The following is a 21,461-nucleotide window of genomic DNA, read 5'->3' as shown; positions in this document are numbered from 1 at the left end:
TTAGGTACCCAACGCCAACAGAGCAGTCTGCGCTTTGACTCCGGGTGAGAGGCAGGATGTGCTGCATTGTTAGGCACTCTGTGTTTATCTTGCCCTTCTGCCATACGGTCTTGTTCCAAGCAGCACCTGTATCTAACCTGTGGTTCTCGTCATGTATCTGATGATCAGAGTCCACGGGAGAGAACTGCTCTCCAAAGTGCCTCAACGTGAATGTGACTGGTTCAAAGGCTCAGGCCCAAAGACTCGATTTATAATGTATTATGTATGTTACTCTATCTGCCACTCAGAGTTATGGAACCTTTGGAAGGGAACGGTGGGTAAAGTATTGGTCAAGATTACTTCTGGGCTCACTAGAGAGAATGCATAAGGTTTGTGAGGAACACAAATATTATTGCAGGGAATTTCAAATCTACTGTGAGACAATAAACAATGTTGCACATACTCAACACAAGCAAACAGATTGGAAGACTAGTAAGCAATGATGCTTTTTTAAGATATAATGTCCTCCCCCACCTATGCTCAAACAGACCACAGGGTGTCACTCTCACTCACCTGCAATGAAGACATGCAAACGTCTAATGTTAGATTTCATTTTATTTGAATGCTAGGGCTACGTGGAGTATTGTTGAAATAAAACTCTTCCCATAGTCAGTACAGGTAACACCTTGTTTATGACATCTATTTTCACACTCATGACGATGATGTTGTGTTTGTCATCAGTCCTGTTTAGTTACCATGGTAAGTGGTATTTTAGTAAAGCAGACAAATAACTGTTCTTGTGATCTTGTTGATGTCCTAACCATATCAGCACGAGCACATCTTATAACCTTGTCATGGTAGGCCTACTTCATATCTTAATTCTCTTTCAGTCTTGAATCCAAATGCATGTTAAATGATGACACACAGATGTGTCATTGTCACCATGCCCATAAGGTAGGCCATGGCACGATGTCCAAAGTTTATGATGCATGTCCATAACAAGAAGACATTTCATAAAAACGGCAAAACAAATGACTGTATATCAAACTGTGCTCTGATATCTAATCAGCTAATGTCATTGTGTCTGTCTGCTGACGTCACAGGAGTGTAAATCACAATGGGAACAAGCCTACGAGGAGCACTTTTATTACAGGAGAGAATTCCCTTTGCATCCTGGGGGGGGGGGGACGGGGCAGGAGACCAGCACTGCCCAAGTGTCAAAGGTCTTTTAACTCACAGTGACCCAAACAAAGAATTATTACTTTATTGGGCATCATTCAGGTCTCTCTTTTACAGCCCCTGCCAAGTCAAGACACAAAAAGCAAAGAACAGATTGGAAAAGTTTCATTTCAACTGAAATAAACGTTTGTGAGGTGTGAAATATTGACCTTAATAAATAGTGTATGGTCCAATGAAAACTCCTAAAATGGGAGCATATAATAGAATACCTTGTAGGCTAGTTGATGTTGATTTAACCATTGAGTAGCCTAGACTAGGTTAATAAACCCATTTAAGGCATAAATCGTAAGCTAAAGGGGAAAAAACACTTGAACTTGGTCAACAAACGGACTTTTTGTGTCTAGTGTTTTCATTTTTGTTCACAAATCCTTGGTTACTGGTCCCGGTAGCAGACAACTGATTAACAACAATAACAGTTAACAAACTATAGTATTGTTAAATTCGTTTAAAACAGGGCTACTGTGATTTAGCCTACTGGTGCTTCAGAATAGTTAAGATGAAAGTCACATTACAGGTTGCTATCACGTTACCAGAAAAGGTGACCTGCCAATTTAAGTACTAGCCTACCTGCATGGACTTCCTGGGGGGGAAAAACAGCGTCAGATCCCAGCTACTTATGTTATTCGAAACTGCGAATATTTGCGACGTCAACACCCATCAACAACACCTGGGGCAGTAAGAAGAGGTGATTCCCACATTTGATCAAGTCGAGTTTAATGCGACTTCTTTCATTTGTACTTTAAGGCTGTGAGGAAAGTTGTTGGAATCAACATTTAACAGCGAAAGTACAGCTCTTTGTTTTATTAGACCACTTCCGGAAAAATCCTTCACAGGTAAGACTGGTTTCGGTACGCTACACAGTGTAGCGCACCACGATATTTTCAAATGCAGACGGGATTTAACGCTAGAGACGGAAAGATGAGTTCCTGTCATATACAATGTTCTTTATGCCAAAGCCTTCGTAGCTCGTGGCAGTGTCCTCTTCTAGACGGAGACGACAGTTTAGGGTGAATTTACTGGCTATTAGCCGACAGTCAGAAGCTACTACTGAAGATAGCCAACATATTTATCAGATAGAAAATCCAACGTTTATGTTCAATGTGGTCTGTAATGATGTTGAAGCAATGCTTAAGTTTTCCCTGCTGTTAACCTTGTCACAAACTGTCAGCTGGGTAGGCTACTTTAATAATTTATGGCGCTTCATCCGAGTAGACAACGTGTCACCTGAGAAGATGTGTCGTCAGGAATAGTAGGCTAGACTATAGCTGGAAATGTTACGTTTCCTGACTCTCAGTCAGGACGGATGAGCGTTCATTTATTTGTAATAATATAAAGTCGGTACGTGGACTGTGAGCAAAGTAAATTCGTTGTCTTACCATCACCCAAACCTGTGAGGCAGTGACATTTTGTTCTTACATAATCATTTTAGTAAATTATTAACCTCACAAATGTGGACTGGTTTTGCCACGGTAGTGTGGTTGATGTAGGCTACTACTACAGTTGTAGTCTGTCACAGCAGAACATCCAAATGATAAATCTAGTTTAAAACAAAGTGGATGCAGTCCTTCAACTGTGACTTTCTGTGATTGTCCTTTTATTGTCTCTATGTATGTGTGTACGGAGGGCAGTTCCACATTGGCTCACTTTTGTCCCTAAGTCAACACTGGCAAGCCATCGTTCTATGGAGGGTATTCTTGGTTGAAATGCTACGCTATGTGGCAGAACCAGGCTGTCCAATAACATCTGCAGACAGAAATCCCCTGGTGAAAAGTGGGGGGGCTTTAGAGACTGTCTGCCCATGTTTTCTAATCAAGGTGTGTTTTTACAGCGGAGACTCAAAGCGCCATGTGTGAGGTTAGAGCATGCGTGCCAGTCTCACAGGGGGAGGGTGTGGGTGTGTGTGTGTGTGTGTGGGTGTGGTAATGGAAGGTAGTGAAAGGAGAGTTTACTCTGATCTAATTTTCACTTTTGGGGCGGTTGTAGAGGTTAGTGAAGTGCCTCTTGTCTGTGATCTATTAACAAACCTGGCTCAGCCCAGTTCTATGGAGTGTGCAGTCTAATGTTAGGCTACTTGCTGTTGTTCTGTTTGGGTGTGTCTCAAATAATGATTCACACTGTGCTTGCCTAGACAGCACACGCGCCCTAGACATCAGTGTTCTGTCGTATATCACTGACATCGACTTGCATCACCGGGCAATGTTTAATTTGTCAGTCTTTTTTCAGTAACCGTTTATTCACTTATCACTGATTTAATGTGACGTCAGGTTTGAAAACGTGATAGTCACAGGATTGTTTTGCATGGGTTTTGTATTCCTTTCTGGAGTCGTCACGAGGCACATGCGCACACACGTACACACACACACACACACACACACACACACACACCCACACACACACATACACACATACACACACACACACGTACACACACACACACAACACTGGTTCATGTAGTAGTCAGCACGAGCAGAGCAGAGCAGAGCAGATGAGGGGCCGTGGGGGTTGTTTGGAAATGCAGACACGTAGCCTTGAGCAGTCGCCCCCGCCAGCCAGCACCGGCGAGGGGCAGCCTCAGCCCCAGCCTCAGCCTCAGCCTCAGCCTCAGCCCAGCCTCAGCCTCAGCCTCAGCGTCGTAAAGCACAGCATTAGTATGGGAGAAGCAGACGTTGACACATAGCTCCCAGCAGCCCCGACTGTGGAGCCACTCTCCGCCCATACCGAGAGGCTGCCAGAGCGACCCCCATCCATCACCCGTGGCCAGGGTCAGTGTCCCACTGCCTCTTCAGCAGCACTGGAGACTGCACACGCCAGAGACCTTCCTCTCCCTCCGTTCACTTCTTCTGATTATGTTCCAGGTGGCTTTTTTTTCAGTTTCATCGTGGTGAACCGTGCACTAAGAATAGCTCAGGCACACACACAAAAAAAAAGCCAGTCCTATTTCAAACAGAGATCTGAGATAAGGAAACATTTCTGGCACAGCAAAGGAGAGTTTCAGCGTGCTTCAGGGTGCTCTCAGCCTTTGAAGTAGTTTGTTTATGATTTTCAATTTCATTTCCAGCTGGAGTCAGATTTTTCCCCACTTTTTGTTGAGGTCTGACTAGATCTGTGGGGAGGTATTCTTTTCTTTAAGAGAGACTTGGGATCTGGTTTCATTGTCTTGGAAGGCTAGTCTCTGCTGGAACACTGATAATTCTCATCTGTTTCCTTAATTAGAGTGGATGGGTAGGGGTAGGGGGCGGGGGGCTGTCATGTGTGACCTTAGACACTGTGCAGGCATATACAACCCTGGAGCTGTGTTATTGGTCATTGGCTAGGGCTGGCCTTTTAGAAAGTGCTCTGTCAACGCTAGTGCGACATCAGCAGTCTGCACCAGCCCCCAACATGCATAAACACACACACACACACACACACACAGACACACACACACACACACACACACACACACACACACACAGAGAGAGCGAGCACTCGTTCACCCTCCCTCTCCCTATGCAGTCCGCTGGAGCAGGCGGAGTGCCTCTTCACTCCAGGCTAAGCTTTTTGCTCAGTCACACGGCTCTCGCTGGCTGCCTGGCCCCTTGCGCACGCACACACACACACACACACACACACACACACGAAAACAGCAACCCACTCCACCTCAACACCCCCCTATCACACACACACACACACACACACACTCCCTCGCACTCTCGCTCGATGCCGGAGATGAAGGAGTCTGGTTTCAGTGGGGCTGCAGGCAGCCTGCACAGCCGCTGGGTTTGAGTTTCTTGTTTGGATGCGGCGGCTGGTGGGAGAGGGAGAGGGAGAGGCACGGCGCTCAGAGCAGCACCCAGGCGGCAGCGGCGGCGGAGATGAAGGTATATTCTGAATGAGATCTGCACACGGCTGGGACGGGGACTGGGACGGGGACGGGACCGACTCGAGGCTGGCTGGCTGCCTGTTTGTTTACTCTGCTGCTGCTTTTATTTACGGGGCTCGGCTGTTTGCCGTTGGGACTTGTGTCGAGTCGGTTTTAAAGGGGAACGTGTGCTTGAAGCTGACTTAGAGCTAGTCAAATGCCCCCGTGTAATAGTTCTGTTTTGTCCGCGTCTGATGGAGGTATATGGAAATGATTGGAGCTGCATGTGGCTAAGGCACCTAACATCCGTGAGAGTGTAACGTGTGCTAGTGTAACGAGGGGGGCTGGTGGAGAGCAGAGCAGAGCAGAGCAGGGTTGGGGCGACGCCAGGGTTTCCCAGAGCGGGGGGAATTAGAGCACATTAGGAATGTCACCGGGGGAAGCAGCTCCACTCCTGACGGGGCGCCACGGGGTCATTAGTGACGAGGGCTTTCATTTCTGCCGAATTCATTCCAAGTTTTTTTCCCTCTCTCTGTTTTTTTACTCTTGCCTTTCTTGCTCTCTTTTTTTTCTCTTTCCTTCACTTTCTTTTGTTCTTTCTTTCAGGCTGTCTGTCTTGTGTTTTTTTTCTCTCTCTCTCTCTCTTTCTGCCTCACTCTGTCAGAGCCCGGTCTCTGTTCTTCCCCATTAGGCTAGGCTAGACTTTGTTGCTCTCCAATCATTTCATGGAGCTTAACCTTTTTAATGAAGCCGGCAGTGGTGACATTTCAGCTGCAGACGTCCAGGATTCGTCTGGCTGTGGAGGCTCAGGGGAGAGGATACAGCTGCAGGCTGCTCCATATTGTTGCCGTTTTCATGGATCTGTGTCATTTCCTGTCGAGCCAGAGGGAGGGAGGGGGTGGGGGTGGGGGGGGGGGTGCAAAAAGAAAGTCTACGTCCTGCCTCAGTTTTCTTTGTTCATGTTTTTTCTTCTTTTTCTTTCCACTAGAGAAACCCGCGATGAAGAGAAGAGGAGGACGGGCATCAGGCTGCCGCACGGACGTGTCTGCTTGAAGTGCTTCTCCAGCTTTTTCATTTATTCTGTGCCATGCGTCTGGTGAAGTAGATGAGCCGGGCTATTTAAGGAAGGCAAGCGGAGGGCCTGGTGCTGAAGGGTGCTCCCTCGGGGGAAACAGAGGAAGCGGAGGGAGGGAGGGAGGGAGGGAGGGAGTGGTTCCTCAGGGCTTCAGTCATGACCGAGGCCAGGGTGCCCACAGCGAGCGCCTCCACCATGGCGGCGCCGGCGTCCGGGGGCCCCGTGGCTCTGACGTGGGCGCGCGTGTGCAAGGAGTGCGGCCAGGTGCACGAGGGCCCCGAGGGCCACCTGTATGACTACCAGGACGACGTGGACGACGAGCTGCAGTGCCACATCTGCCTGCAGCCCCTGCTGCGGCCCATGGACACGCCGTGCGGGCACACCTACTGCTACCAGTGCCTGAGCAGCTTCCTGCGCGACCAGGACTTCTGCCCCGTGGACCGCCAGCGGCTGCAGCTGCCCCAGTGCCGGCCCTCCAGCCTGCTGGTGCGCAACCTGCTGGACAAGCTGAGCGTGCTGTGCCCCTTCCATGCAGAGTGCCAGGGCACCATGCCGCGCTGCGAGCTCCAGCCTCACCTGCACAACAGGTCAGTGCCCACCCCCTCTCTGCACGCACCCTCACCAGCTGCATCCACACTGGGGAACCCTTCAGCCATTGAGCGCCCAACAGCCTCCAGCTGCCAGCTACTGGAATAGTGTGTGAGGACGGAGTAGGAAGGGGAATGCTATGTGGGAAGCCACTAGACTAGGTGCTAATGGTCGCCACTCAGCAGCCAATAGTCCTACTACAACAGGCATGGAGATGGGGAGAAATTCTACTAGTGCCACTAGCCACTCGCCACTAGCCATTAGCCATTAGCCACTAGCCATTAGCCATTAGCCATTAGCCACTAGCCACTAGCCACTAGCCACTAGCCATTAGCCATTAGCCACTAGCCACTAGCCACTAGCCCCAACAGCCCATGGGGAGCAGGGGGAGGGAGGGAGGGAGTGTAGAGAGGTGAGAGGGAGGATGCAGGGGAGAGAGGGAGGGTGACATATGGATATGCATATGGGGCTGGGTCAAACATATGAATATAAAGCACTTGAATCTCCATACATGAATAATGCAGAAAGACATTAAGGCAAGGCTGCATACACACCCCAGAAATGAGAACATGGGAGGGAGGGAGAAATACGTCATATGCCACCCAGTGCTCTACCCAGACAGTTGGACAAACATCCTCAAGAACACGGACGAGGAGAGGAAACGCTTAATCGCGTGACACAGGAAGCTGAAAAGAAAACAGACAGAGTGAGGGAGAGCTGAAGGGAAGGAGCAGGGGAGCAGGGAGAACTTCTGGAGAGGCCAGAATGGTTCGGACGGACCAAGGCAGCACGTTTAGCAGAGCCTTGTAGTTTTCTGGGGGTTGTATCAGGGTTAGATTAGAGGAACTGTGAACTTAAAATGATAAATGGACACATTTTGAGTTTTGATCAGCGTTGCTATCTCATGTTCTAGTAACGATGTGTGCGTGTGTGTGGTGTGTTGTGTGTGCCTGTGTGTGTGTGTGGTGTGTTGTGTGTGTGTGTGTGTGGTGGGTTGTGTGTGCGTGCGTGTGTGTGGTGTGTTGTGTGTGCCTGTGTGTGTGTGGTGTGTTGTGTGTGCCTGTGTGTGTGTGGTGTGTTGTATGTGCCTGTGTGTGTGTGGTGTGTTGTGTGTGCCTGTGTGTGTGTGGTGTGTTGTGTGTGCCTGTGTGTGTGTGGTCGGTTGTGTGTGCCTGTGTGTGTGTGGTGTGTTGTGTGTGCCTGTGTGTGTGTGGTGTGTTGTTGAGTGGGTGATGGTGGGGAGGGAGGTTTAACAACACACCTCCTCAGCGCTGCCAGAACTCTAGTGAGAACACCCAACACCTCCCCACTCCATCACACTGCACTGTACTTGAACCCACCCGGGACGGCAGGCTGGGCTAGTGCTGCACAGCCCTCGATGCCTGAGCTGCTGCTGCCTCTTATGTGCTTCAGTCACACGCCTGCAGTGCTTGAGCTGCCTCTTAAGGCCTTTATATGCTCCTCCGACTCCGTTACGGATGGGCGGGCGGACGGATTGGACGGACTCATTTGCATATCTTTGCATTTATGGTTCTCCGAAGGCTGTGGGTGCTGAAAGCAATTCACCGCCAGAACAGTAGGTGGAGCAACGTTTTTTTGTCGAAGACAAGCTACTCCATGACGTCTTTGTGTGTTAGAAGGCGTCGTTGTTTATCTCCCTCCTCCCAGCTGTCACTAGCCAGACACGTAACTTTGGGCAAGTGCAGCAGGTGTAGTCACATGGGTCTTACATAAGTAGGGAAGTCAACGTGTCTGCTTCACATGAAGCAGAAGTTCATTTATTGACACATCTTTTAAGGAGGGCCACAGCACTTTAAAACTATGTGTTTATAAACTCTCCTCACGCTTGCCTCACGGGTGCAATACCATATGCCGTTTAATCATATTTGATAGAATGAAGGACAAATTAGTTGTGAATACTATCACCGAGTTTGAAAGGTATTGGTCAGGTAATAGCCGAGTGACAGCTGATTTTCTTTCTGATTTGACAGTATCCTACTTCTGTGCGTTTTAAGCAAATGTATTGTTTACGAAGGGGCACCTGCTATTGTGAATTATACAGTAAATAAGTTGCGAAATGAAACAAAAACACATCACAGTTAAAGTTGTAAAAGTATTGATTGATTCACATCGATATGAATGGATGACATGACTAACAAGTGGTGGAAAATGAATATGAAAGTATTTGTTTGGTGAATTAGCGCGTACCAAACAGTCAACATTTTTTTAATTTCACAGTGGCATACCACATAACTGTCGTCGGACTTTAACCTCTGAGAATGTAGTATGATGCAATTTATGTGGATTTACAGATATACAAGTAACACCCTTCACGTCTCGTCTTTAATCCTCCGATTCATAAAGTAGGCTACTTTTATCGTTAGGTCAAATTTACAACAGGACTTCAGGCTAAACCAGTCGTAAATAAATCTATTTTAATTTGTTTTGTGGTATGAAGGGATTCTGCATTCATTTCAACTGTTATATTATCTGAGATATCACGGTATGTTGAAAAACAAACCTTTGTTCTAAACAGAATATTCAGTATGGAATGGGAATATATCAGATCAGTATCTTTTATCGCATTTGACAAATATGCTCCGATTGCTGTACAGGTGATGTCTCCTGTGAGAATGGGATAGTATTCTCTCCATGAATTTGCGGTCCTTATAAGTGTTTAAGGAGGGGTTGTAAAGGTGCTCATATCTTCGGACCTCTTCTGTTATGTTTGTTCATAATCAACAAGAAGAAGCTTGTGAGACGGTCTACAGGCTATTCATAAAAAAACATACGTAAATGTGTCATTAGTATGAACAGTCGAGACATTGACTATGTCGGGTTGGGTTCCGACAATATGTTTTAATGGCTGTCGGGCTCGGGCACTACTCTGTCGGACGCAGGCCGGGCTCGGACAGAAATATTCGGCTGATAGGGAATAAAACAGGAAATGTGAGATTCCGGAAATGATGTCTTTCGGAAATGATGTCGTAAGCGGACCAATCACAGCCAAGGGGGTATCCGTAGCTATCCGAGATTAGGACGGGCCGTCAGGAATTTCAGGGGGTGCACGTCGAGCTCTCCGGGGCTCAGAGAGGGCGTTCCACCTACGTCCCTACGTGTCCGTTTTCGTGAAAACGGAGAAGCATATAAGGCCCTTTATGTGCTTCACTCCCACGTCTGCAATGCTTGCTGTTCCACTGCAGCCGTCCGCTTGGAAGGCGAAAGGTTGAGCTGTGCTCATTTCACGTGGGCCAGTGTAAACAGAGAGCGGAGGCAAAGTTCAGACGCAGTGCTGGGCTGTGGAGGGAGGGAGGGGGAGGGAGGGATGGGAGGGAGGGAGGGAGAGGGAGGGTGAAAGTGAGATAGGAGAGCTAGTGCTAGTAGCGGTGCTAGTGCTTGAGTTTTGACCTGAGCTCTGCTCCAGCTTGACTTGTTCCCCTCTTCCTCTTCCTCTTCCTCTTCCTGCAGTGCAGTGACACGAGTCTGTTCATCTGCATAGCCTCTCTCGCCTCATCCCTCTCCTTCTCTCTCACTTTCTATCCATCTCCCTCTCTCATTCTGTTTGTCTCTACACATTCCTTTCTCTCCCTTGCTTCCCCTCTATCCTACCTTACCTCTCTCCCTTCCTCTTTCTCTCTCTGGCCGTCCTCCAGCTCAAGCCCAGGGTGTGTGTGGTGTGTGTGTGTGTGTGTGTGTGTGTGTGTGTGTGTGTGTGTGTGTGTGTGTGTGTGTGTGTGTGTGTGTGTGTGTGTGTGTGTGTGTGTGTGTGTGTGTGTGTGTGGTGTGTGTGTGTGTGTGTGTGTGTGAGCATGTCCCTCACCACCGCCTCTAATTGCACTCAGAAATGAACACCGATCCACTCCCACTACCTCTCCCGTTCACACAGGGCAGAGTATGAACACCAAAGCGCTAGTCAGCATTTGTGTGGGGAGATATTTTTAGTTGCCGTTGCCACTGCCATGTCGTGAAGGATGTCTTTTGAGGTTAATTACCAGTATAGGCAGACTATCCACAAATGAGTGTTTCTCTCTCTCTCTCTCTCTCTCTCTTTCTCTCTCTTTGACTCTCTTATGCTCATTCTCTCATCTATTTCTGTTTTCTTTTGGTCTCTCTCTCTCTTTCTCTCTCTGTCTCTCAGATGCTCTGCTTTCAGGCGGATGCGTGAGGAGGCAGAGAGGAGGAAGAGGCCTCCTTGGAATGAAATTAAGGCCAGCAAAGCGGAGGCAGAGGACGGTAAATCCACCCCTCCCCTCTCCCGCGCGTCCCCCCGGCGCCCAGCGGAGCCCGGCCTGGTCAACCCCGCCTTCGAGGAGGGAGAGGAGGGTAAGAGCTCTCCGCCTGTGTCTCTCTCAAAACATACAGCCAAAGCTGGGGGTTTGATTCATGAGCTGAGCTGAACTGAACGTATCGCTAAATCAGTTTTGCTTGGGTTGGATAGAAACACGGCGTGGGGCGCCTGCTGCTCAACTAGAAAGACTCTATTTGCTGTCAAAACAGTTTCAGATAGATTCCATAAACTAAACTCAGGGCGGTGTCAATACAGTTTCAGATAGATTCCATAAACTACACTCAGGGCGGTGTCAATACAGTTTCAGATAGATTCCATGGACTAAACTCAGGGCGGTGTCAATACACTTTCAGATAGATTCCATAAACTACACTCAGGGCGGTGTCAATACACTTTCAGATAGATTCCATGGACTAAACTCAGGGCGGTGTCAAAGATGGCCTTTCGGTGAGGGAAGAAATGAAACAGTGCCATATTGGAAGGAAGGAAGGAAGGAAGGAGGGGGGGGGGGGGGTTGCCTGAAGCGTGAAAAGTCGACGCAGGCAGGCAGTAAGGAGGAAGTGGAGAGCCAGCTGTGTTGACCTACTGTCAGAAAGAAAACAGCCCCGTCCTTTGATGTGTCCGTGGCAGTGTGTGTGTGGAGGAGGAGGGAGGGGGACGGCGGCGTGTTACACTGAGGAATGGAAAATAGCACTCATCAAGCAGTCACTGTCTGAGAACATCACAGGGAGGGTGTCTACACGCAAACGTCTGCTGGAGCCTAGGCCCTAGCCACGCCTCAACGTCTGTTTATCACACACTGTAACCTGGCAACAAGAGTTTTATTGGATTACGCATGCACAAGTTGAACTTCAGTTGAAAGTCAGCACCTGGACAGGATAATGTGGCATGATGAATCACAGGTGACTGGAATCACAAAATCAGGTGTGGGATTGTAATTGTGTTGAGGTAATTTGCAAGACCCAGTTTGAACCCCTTCCGCACGTAGAAATGAAATGAATGCAGAATGAAGAAACAAGGTGAAATCTGCACGGTGGGCAGGGATGAGGGGATCCTATTGTGTACACAAGAGCATGATGTTTAACAACTCATTAAGAGAAACACTTGTGCTACGCTTACCCTATTGAGCATTAATTTATATCATTAAAGGCACAAAGATACTCCGCCACCTGGGGGGTTGCAGGCTGACGAGCACTGAAGGATGAGATAAGGGAAGCTGGATGTTCCAAGTTAGGGAGGACTGGATAGAGATAAGAGCTGAACAGAGGCCCTAAAGACCTTGAGCAGAGAGGCAGGACTCAAACAGGGGGTAGAGACCCAGACCTCCTACAATAGGAAGGGAACTCATTTGGGAATCCACTGGAGCATCCACTGGAGACGCATTAGGACACTTTCTAAAACAAATGGCTAACTTCTATAGTAACCCGCTAGTGCTCGACTGTGCCCACAAACACACAAAGATGGGGAGCCACGGGGAACCGGCGATTGAAAGAGTTTGTGCTGGGGTGGAGAATCTGATCAAGACTAGGCCAGAGAGACTGGAGTCTGAAAACATGGTCTGTGTGAAAGACTGAACAAAGCCACATGGCCATAGTGGTTCATGGACTAAGAGAAGAAGAAACAAACACCTGGCAGCTGGAACACTTGGAGCCCCTGGGTTGAGACTGGAGGTATTCCCCAACTGTACGCCCTGAGGGCTTGGCATAAAAGTCCTAACATTCATGTTTCAAACATCAGGTGACCGTCTGGAAGCTCCGAGGGATCCTGAGAAGAGCACACCTCCTGAACTCTCCTTAAACAATAACAAATCACTCGGTGCTGTGTACCAATCCCACTCGCTATTAACCAATGACTGACGACTTATTATCATATATCCAATCATGTTGGCTCTGGGGGGCAGGTCCTTCCCAGACCTTCAGTGCTCAGGTGGGCTATCTCCCGGGCCTTTCTGTGTGGAGTTTGCATGTTCTCCCCGTGTTCACAAGGGGTTTCCTCCAATAAGAACCCCAACAGGAAAAACATGCAAAAACAGAACATTCTCCTGTCCGTCCGTGACCGAGACGGACGGTTCATTTGGTCCCCGGGCGCTGAGAAGCTGCCCACTGCTCCTGGAGGGTCCTGGAGGAAGGATGGTCCAGGATGGGTCAAATGCAGAGCGTACATTTCACAGCGACCTCAGGCCTGCGTGTGTTTGTGTGTGTGTGTCCTGTGTCGCCTCCATAAATACACGTGTGTGTTGCAGTGTGCAGCTTGTGGTAATAAAAGAACTGACTGAAGTCAGCCTTGTTTGTTTGTTTGTATGTCAAGCCACAAACCGAGAGAAAGGAGCTGTGTTTATGTTACTGAGTATACTTTTATATTTCACAATTTAAGTTTGTCAGCTGCAAGGACTCCAGTTGAATAGTTTCTCTACTGTTCAACTCTTTTAGAAACTCACCTGAGGTCCAGCCTGGTGGCGGAGTCCATGGTGGTGGAGCTGTTCCGGGACGACCCCGAGGAGGAACTGGGCCTGCGGATAGTGGGGGGGAAGGACACCCCTCTGGGCAACATCGTCGTCCAGGAGATTGTGCGCGATTCTGTCGCTGCACGGAGCGGCAAACTGTCCCCAGGAGACCACATTCTTGAGGTGAGAATCCAGCCAGGACCTGAAGGTGAAGGTAATAAAAGAAAAGAAAGGTAATCGGGTGGATTCTTTGTGGAAAAGTACATGGCCGCTCACCTAGAACATTCCTTCTTATAAAGCCCAACAGCTGTGTCTGACATTTTGGCCCATTTCAACTAGTTGCCTATTATTTGAGAAAGTTAGTTTATGTTAGAATATCTCATGCCAGTGAAGAATATTGTGGTATGTTTCACTGCAGGTAATTAATAATTAATATTTATGGCTATAGTGTGTGTTTTTTTTTATTCCTTCCAAGTCACTGCAACGACATGGACTGTGTCCTGGGGGGTATCCCAAGTACGTGGTTTAGTGACAAACCTGGTTAAAGTTCATTCAGAGGAAGGTCCATGTTTGTCACTAAACCAAGTACTTGGGATACCTCCCTGCTCATGGTTTGTGCTCAGTGTTGTAAGTGTACACACCTGAGTGGTACTCTGTTTACATTCGTATTTCAACCGTGTTGATCAGCACTCACTGTGTGTGTTTGTGTGTGTGGTGAAAACTCTCACAGAGATGGGACAACAATTGGTCCCACCTTTTCCATTCTAGTTTCCTTCCACATGGATATGCCTAGGGCAGAAAACGTTGGGTATGCTTTGCCTTGTCCTAAACTGTCCTGTTCAGTGAGACGTTGGGGAGTGGGAGGATCAGTTGTCAGATAATAAAGCGGTGAGCTTGGTCCTCTGGGCGGCGTGTCGACCGACAGGAAGGACAGGTCTCACAGTGTGACTAGAAGAGAAGAGAAGAGGGGAGGGCAATGGGGAGAAGCAAGCAATGTTTTCCACTAGCTCTCTGGCCGACATTACGCCACTGCTGTTAGGGGGATGAGCTATTGGTTTCGCTGGTCAAAGGACGTGGACTTGTGTGTTGGCCCGTGTGTCCTACCCCTGACTCGGAGTCTTTCTTGGAACTGAGCTGAAACCGTACGTGAAACATTAGCCCGATACTATCCTGTCTCCTGAGGTGACGTGAGTTAAAATGTCAGCTCTGTTGGTCTCTCTCCAGGGCTGACCCCACAATAGGGCCCTTTATTCAGGGCTTTCACAGGCTGCTATCATCTCACTGATCTCATTTCAATGTCCGCCTGTTCGCTCCCTTCTGCTCTCTCCCAATCTGTTTACGCATAGGCAGCTCCAGATTGGAAGAAGGCTTTTAAAAACACGTAACTTCCAGAGTTTGTGAAGTTAGTTATTGTTGTTTCCTAGTGCGCGACCTTATTAATGAATGTGGTTATGCCTGAGCCCATATGGAATCAAGGACAGCTGTTGGACAGTTAACCTTCGCCTCTGACATCACATTGTCCCAGTTTCTCCGTTGGCCTCTGGTCTTCCCACAGTCCCAAGCTCTCCTAGGATTTCTCCCCCCAGCAGTCCTGGAATGCTGTGCCACACTAAACCAAAGCCACAGAGCGGCCTCACATTGGTCTCAGGACTCCCAGGCCTATCATTCCTTTAAGCCCGGTCTCTCCACTGACCAATCACATGCACAGGCCTGAAGGAGAAGCTGTCTTGGCCAATGGGCCGCTGTGCGCTAGCTTGATCTGAACTGCATTTGGCTTTTGTGAGGAGCCCGTTCGTCCGTAAAGAGATCTGGCCGAAGCGGTGAAGATCTGATTTCTCATTCCTTGAAATGGTATCTCTCTCCTCCCCTCCCCTCCCCTCCCAGTTCTGATCGATGGCATTGATTTTGGAGCCTGTGCTGTTTCCCCGAGTCAGAGCGACACAGTGCTGCTGGTGTAGGCTTGCCGAGAAATTATTTTGAGACTTTCTTTAAATACAGTCCTTGGAGGAGGAGGAGGAGGAGGAGGAGGAGGGAGAGGACGTGAGGGCCAGAGATGGAGGTTACCCTCATTCACCTCTGAAATGTTCTACCCCATCCTCTCGACCCACAGCGGTCACACTTGTTTTATTTTTAAGAGAGGCGGCATTTTTCAATGCCTCGACCACGAAGAATAAGCTGGAGTCACACAGTGGATGCAGCCCCATTGCAGTCTACTCAAGTCGCAACCTCCAAATAAACAATCCCCTCAGGCATGCAAAACGTCACTCACTCGTTTCCACTTGGGAATAATACCCAGCAGTTGAGCCTAGTGGAAATGTTTGGACGTCGAGTGGATAGTGCAGCCTCCACTTCCCACAATGCATCATGTTGCATGATGTTGTTAGGTCTTATGTGTAGTTTTTGCTTCTGGTTGGATGTTAAATGCAGTTAGCTGTTTTTAAAGGTAACCGCTAAACAAACACTCCCCTTGCGTATTTCCTTAAAAGCCCATCTCCATGTAAACAGCCAGCTGTAGACTGTTTGTTGAATGTTGCCTGGGGCACTCACAGAGAGTAGAAATGTTCCTCATAGTGTTAACAACGTGGAGCACCTTGCCATGGGAAGTGTCCTCAACTGAGATCTCAGAGCCTCCATTTAACCCCCTGCCTCCTCCCGGTCTCTGTCTCCCAGGTGAACGATGCCAGCCTGGCGTCCGTGTGCCATGACCGTGCCATCGGTGTGCTGCGCCGCCCGTGCTCCCTGCTCCGGATCACCGTCATGCAGGAGAAAGGCTTCAAGCCACGGCTCGAGCAGCACCCTTCGTCGGGCACCAACGCCGCCAACCTGTCCCCCTCCTCCTCTTCCTCGTCCAACGCCTCGCCGCAGGCCTCCAACCACCTTCACCACCATGCCAGTGCTGCGCACCAACACCACCCCCAGGGCACCGTCACCCAGGTGACGCTGGCCAAGCGCGAGCGCTCCGAGCCGCTGGGCATCAAGCTCATCCGCAAGTCGGACGAGTCGGGCGTCTTCATCCTGGACCTGCTCACAGGCGGGCTGGCGGCCAAGGATGGCAAGCTGCGCAACAACGACAAGGTGCTGGCCATCAACGGGCACGACCTGCGGCACGGCACCCCGGAGACCGCTGCTCAGATCATACAGGTGGGCACAAGCTTACAGTTAACTAATCATTAACAATAGTTAGTAGCTGCTGTTGGGCTTGTCAAGTTAGGACGTTTGGAATGTGCAACTTTATAAACAGAGAGGCTGAAATCTAAATGCCATCAAGGAACTTGACAAGACCAGCTGAGCTGATTTTGTGAGTAGTGACCTCACTGTTGTGTCTGTGTGTGTGTCTGTGTGTGTGTCTGTGTCTGTGTGTGTGTCTGTGTGTCTGTGTGTGTGTGTGTGTCTGTGTCTGTGTCTGTGTTGTCTGTGTCTGTGTTGTGTGTGTGTGTGTCTGTGTCTGTGTTGTGGTGTCTGTGTGTGTGTCTGTGTGTCTGTGTGTCTGTGTCTGTGTCTGTGTTGTGTGTGTGTCTGTGTTGTGTCTGTGTTGTGTTGTTTGTGTTGTGTGTGTCTGTGTGTGTGTCTGTGTTGTGTTGTTTGTGTTGTTTGTGTTGTTTGTGTTGTGGTGTATATCAGGCTAGTGAGGTGCGGGTCAATTTTGTGGTGATGAGGCACCCCGAGCCTGAGGAGGGGGGTGACGTTGTGCCCCGGGGGGCCAGACGACTCCCTGAGCAGCAGTTCTTCAGACGCCGCTCCACCTATATGAAGGTACGTGCCCCCTGCCCCTGGAGGTGTGTGTGTGTGTGTGTGTGTGTGTGTGTGTGTGTGTGTGTGTGTGTGTGTGTGTGTGTGTGTGTGTGTGTGTGTGTGTGTGTGTGTGTGTGTGTGTGTGTGTGTGTGTGTGTGTGTGTGTGTGAGAGAGAGAGAGTAAAGCCTGCTGTCGGTGCTGTGAGAGCGCCCCTCTTCACACCGCACTGGGGTCACACCCGCCAGCGTGTCACTTCCTCTGTGCTGCGGGGAGGTGCAGGGAGCAGATGCAGCGCTGGCCTCTCCCCCTCTCTTCTCTCTCCTCTCTCTCCTCTCCTCTCCTCTCCTCTCCTCTCTTCTCTCCCCTCTCTCCTCTCCTCTCCTCTTCTCTCCCCTCTCCTCTCCTCTCTCCCCTCTCTTCTCTCCCTTCTCTCTCCTCTCTCTCCTGTCCTCTCTCTCCTGTCCTCTCTCCTCTCCTCTTCTCTCTCTCCTCTCCTCCCCTCTCTCCTCTCTCCTCTCTCCTCTCTCCTCTCTCCTCTCTCCTCTCTCCTCTCCTCTCCTCTCCTCTCTCTCTTCTCCTCGGCTCCAGCCCCTCTCACTGATCAAAAGGTGTCTGGGGTAGGTAGGGGTGATTTCTCCCCAGCCAGGATCCTCTGTGCTGTGTGGGGTTGGTGGGGGAGGGGGGATTTCAGTGGCAGAGGATCAAAGCTGGTGACAGTTAGCTTTAGCCTGCTGGGCTGGAGCCCTTTGCTCTTGCTGGGGGGTCTGTTCCCCTGCTGGGGTAGGAAGGAGTGATCAAGCCCCTCACCCTCTTCCTCACCCACCCCACCCCCCCCCCTCTAGCGCCCGTCCCCTTCCACACGCAGAGGGCCCGAGGTCTCGGGGGAGCCGGGACAGAGGCGCGGTAATGGTGGCTGAGAGTTTTGGCACGTGCTCTCAGAGGCGTGGTGTTGTGTGGTGTTGTGTTTTCTGCTGGTTCAGGGATGTGTCACTTTGACATGTTTGTTTGCACAAGCAGCATCCCCACAGGAGGTCACTCCATCCATTAGAGTTTTATCTTGGCTCCTTCGGCCTCTGAGGACAGACATCTTCATCTCCAGAGTGGGGGAGCTGACCCAGCCTGCAGGGCCGACCGCTTCAGTTTACAGAGAGTACAGCAAAGCATTTAAACCATCAGGACCACACAATAAAGTCCAAATAAAGTCCTTTGGACTTAGCCGGTAGACACAACACAACAGCCTAATATTTGCAGCTGTTAAATGGTGACCTGTGACCTGTGATTCCTAATGTCAAATGTTGCCGTGCAGGAACCGCCCAGTGGCTTCTCCTGCCAAGAGAAGACGGTGAGCCTGAAGAAAGAGCCGCGCCATTCCCTGGGCATCACCATCGCCGGCGGGAGGGACTGCCGCAGCCGCCTGCCCGTCTACATCACCAGCGTGCAGCCCGTGGGGTGCCTGCACCGGGACGGAACCATCAGAACAGGTCTGCTCCGCTCATCTGCGTTATCACGCCATTATCCAAATCATCTGGCTTCAGTGCTGCGCATCTGTCTGGGATGTTTTGCATGTAGCCCATTGAGTTGTGGCTAATTGTTGCTATGGTTCCTGTTGCCCAGGTGATGTGCTGTTGAGCATCAATGGTGTTGACCTCACCCAGCTGACGTACAACGAGGCGGTGTCAGTGCTGAAGACACAGACAGCCCAGCCGTCGGTGGCTCTCCGCGTCATCCGGACCGTCACGGAGGAAGAGGAGGAGGAGGAGGGAGACGCCGCCACCAAGGAGGAGCAGGAGGCCGTGGAGAGTCCGTCTGAGGACGACATCAACTGGGCCCCGCTCTGGACCCGTTGGCTGGGCCTGCCCAGGTGAGACCGGGCGTGGTCGAGCTGAGGGACGTTCTGTTCTGCTGTCACTCTTGTTTTAGATGACAAGATGTTGGAAAGGTTTCACCAGAAGGAATGACAAATCATTTTTGAGGAGCTCAACATTCATTAGCGTAGCTATGTCAGTTATCGGACAGTATCAAACATCGGCCATTCTCTTAAACAATCAAAATGCTAAGTTTAATAATGGATTAACAATCTATAACTTCAGTTTAATAATGGATTAACAATCTATAACTTCAGTTTAATAATGGATTAACATGACAACGCGACCGTTTGCCGATAACACACGCCGTCTGATAATTGGAGTGCACACACACGGAGTGCACACAGTTGCTACTAAAACTACCACTAATACTACTATTACTACGGTTACTACTATTACTACTAATACTGCTACTACTACTACTACTGTTACTACTAATACTACTGCTACTACTACACGAGCTCAGTCACCATTATTGACTTGGAGTTTAGTTGCACGGTCTCCATATCAAGATGTCTTTATTTTTCCATTCAAGCAACATGCACTGGTGCCGTGACATCGTCCTGATGAAGACCAACAGTGAGAGCTGGGGCTTCAGCATCGTCGGGGGCTACGAGGAGAGCCGCGGCCAGCAGCCCTTCTTCATCAAGACCATAGTGCCTGGGACACCGGCCCACTTCGACGGGCGCCTCAAGTGAGTCAGCCCCTCCCAGAAGCATCCTCTAAAGGGCACTGGTGATGACTAGTAGGCCCTATGCTTCTCCAATTTAACTTTCACAGGAAACGTGTTGATTTTACACTAGCCTCTGTTTTCAAGTCCAGGCTTGTGTGTTCTTATTTGATCCATCATCAGTGATGGGAGGGGTATCAGGCTCCTCCTCTCCTCCTCCTCTCTCTCTCTCTCTCTCTCTCTCTCTCTCTCTCTCTCTTTCAGCTTGATTCAATGCTGCTCTTCTCATGACTGCTGTCTGCTTGCGCTCTTCCAGGTGCGGGGATGAGATTGTGGCCGTTAACGGCGCCTCCACTGTGGGGATGAATAACTCGTCCCTCATCCCGATGCTCAAGCTGCAGAAGAACAAGGTCACTCTTACCGTCGTCTCCTGGCCTGGCAGCCTGGTCTAAGAGACGCCTCTGTCTGCCTGCGTCTGTCGCCTGGACGCTGGTCTCCGTACGGTTTGTGTATCGCCATCAAGAACTGGATGCAAAATGGTCTCAAATCTCAAGTCTCAATCCCTGTTGTGTCCTGAAGTCTCCGTTGACCAGGACGCAGCATGGGAGATTGGGGTTTCGGTGGAAGTATTTTAATTGCTATTGATGTTTTATTCAGTTTGATCACTGGCTTGGCGTTCTACAGTTACTTGAGGCCATTCCGTGTTATTGGCTTGCAAATGGCTGCCCCTGGAGACCAATGACAGCCAATCAGGGAAGAGAACTGACAATCAAGAACCAGGAACTCATTCAGTATGAAGGATTATGGAAGGAATACACATTTATGTTTGGGGCAAAAGTCTTTTGGCGTTTTGTCTGTTGGTTTCTGTTTGAATGTTGGATGGCTGTCTCATCAGTGTCATTTTGGTGTGAGGAAGATGGACAGGAGGGCCGAACGGACAGACGGACGGAAGGTTTTACCACAGAGGACACTTTTAATGTCTGTTTTTAGAGGCTTGTTGAGATTGGTGAGAGTTGGCTGAATGTTACACTTAAGAGTTGCCTGTTTTGTGTTGAATCAGTAAAGCAATGTTACTCTTGTGATGAAGGCATGTTTAAGGGAGAACATGTAATATGCCCTCATCCACTTTAAGTGCATCTCTGACGCACAGAACTTCCTTTCCCTGCTCCATAGGAGAATTGCAGAGACACGTGGATGTTGAGTGTGGGATGATTCTTCTGATGGCAGACCAAATTTCTGAGTGGATAATAATTTTATGCTGATATTCTTCTATAATAAGTTTTACCAAACACTATTAAACTGTGCTAGAACATCATAATGACTTTAGATTTGCAGTATTAATTTGGGTTTGATACTATAATTGGCTACCTATTTGAAGTTTTGTTGGATGCATCGTGATGAATGTTGATTTATGTGGGTGCCTTGCATATGTATAACGAAGGATGAATCTCGCACACCTGCCTTAAATGCCAATAGACCAAAAACTTGCAATCAACATTTTCCTTTTTCTTTTCTTTTTGCTTCTCATGTTCTTAACCTAATGTATTATTTAGAATGAAGGTGTGGTTAATGTGTTCACACACACACAGTTTAATGTGTTCACACACACACACACACACACACACACGGATGCATTCCATTTCAACCTCTCTGATTGGTTCCTTTCTCCCCCATGGTATGGCAGACGTAGAGGGTCACCTCTGGGTTCTTGTGATTATATAATAAAGCAATATGGTTTCA

At 49.3% G+C, this 21,461-nt stretch overlaps 1 protein-coding gene across 3 annotated transcripts; it reads left to right on the top strand.

Annotated features, from left to right (window-relative positions):
• Window positions 1-1,776: 1,776 nt before the first annotated feature.
• lnx2b (ligand of numb-protein X 2b) lies at window positions 1,777-21,461 on the top strand. 3 transcript variants are annotated; one of them, XM_042710796.1, is made up of 10 exons: window positions 1,777-1,903; window positions 6,048-6,721; window positions 10,861-11,045; window positions 13,440-13,636; window positions 16,124-16,594; window positions 17,075-17,206; window positions 18,493-18,667; window positions 18,801-19,047; window positions 19,587-19,745; window positions 20,038-21,461. In XM_042710796.1, exons 2-10 carry the CDS (start codon window positions 6,291-6,293, stop codon window positions 20,171-20,173), a joined length of 2,133 nt encoding a protein of 710 aa, XP_042566730.1. In that variant the 5' UTR covers window positions 1,777-1,903; window positions 6,048-6,290; the 3' UTR covers window positions 20,174-21,461. The 3 variants fall into 3 exon arrangements, with proteins under 3 accessions (XP_042566730.1, XP_031443112.1, XP_042566729.1); XM_031587252.2 differs by having other exon boundaries at window positions 1,778-2,051; XM_042710795.1 differs by lacking the exon at window positions 1,777-1,903 and adding an exon at window positions 4,733-5,078.

The sequence above is a fragment of the Clupea harengus genome, chromosome 20 (genome assembly GCF_900700415.2).
Source record: "Clupea harengus chromosome 20, Ch_v2.0.2, whole genome shotgun sequence".
NCBI classification, from domain to species: domain Eukaryota; kingdom Metazoa; phylum Chordata; class Actinopteri; order Clupeiformes; family Clupeidae; genus Clupea; species Clupea harengus.
This window is presented reverse-complemented; position numbering and strand designations above follow the sequence as displayed.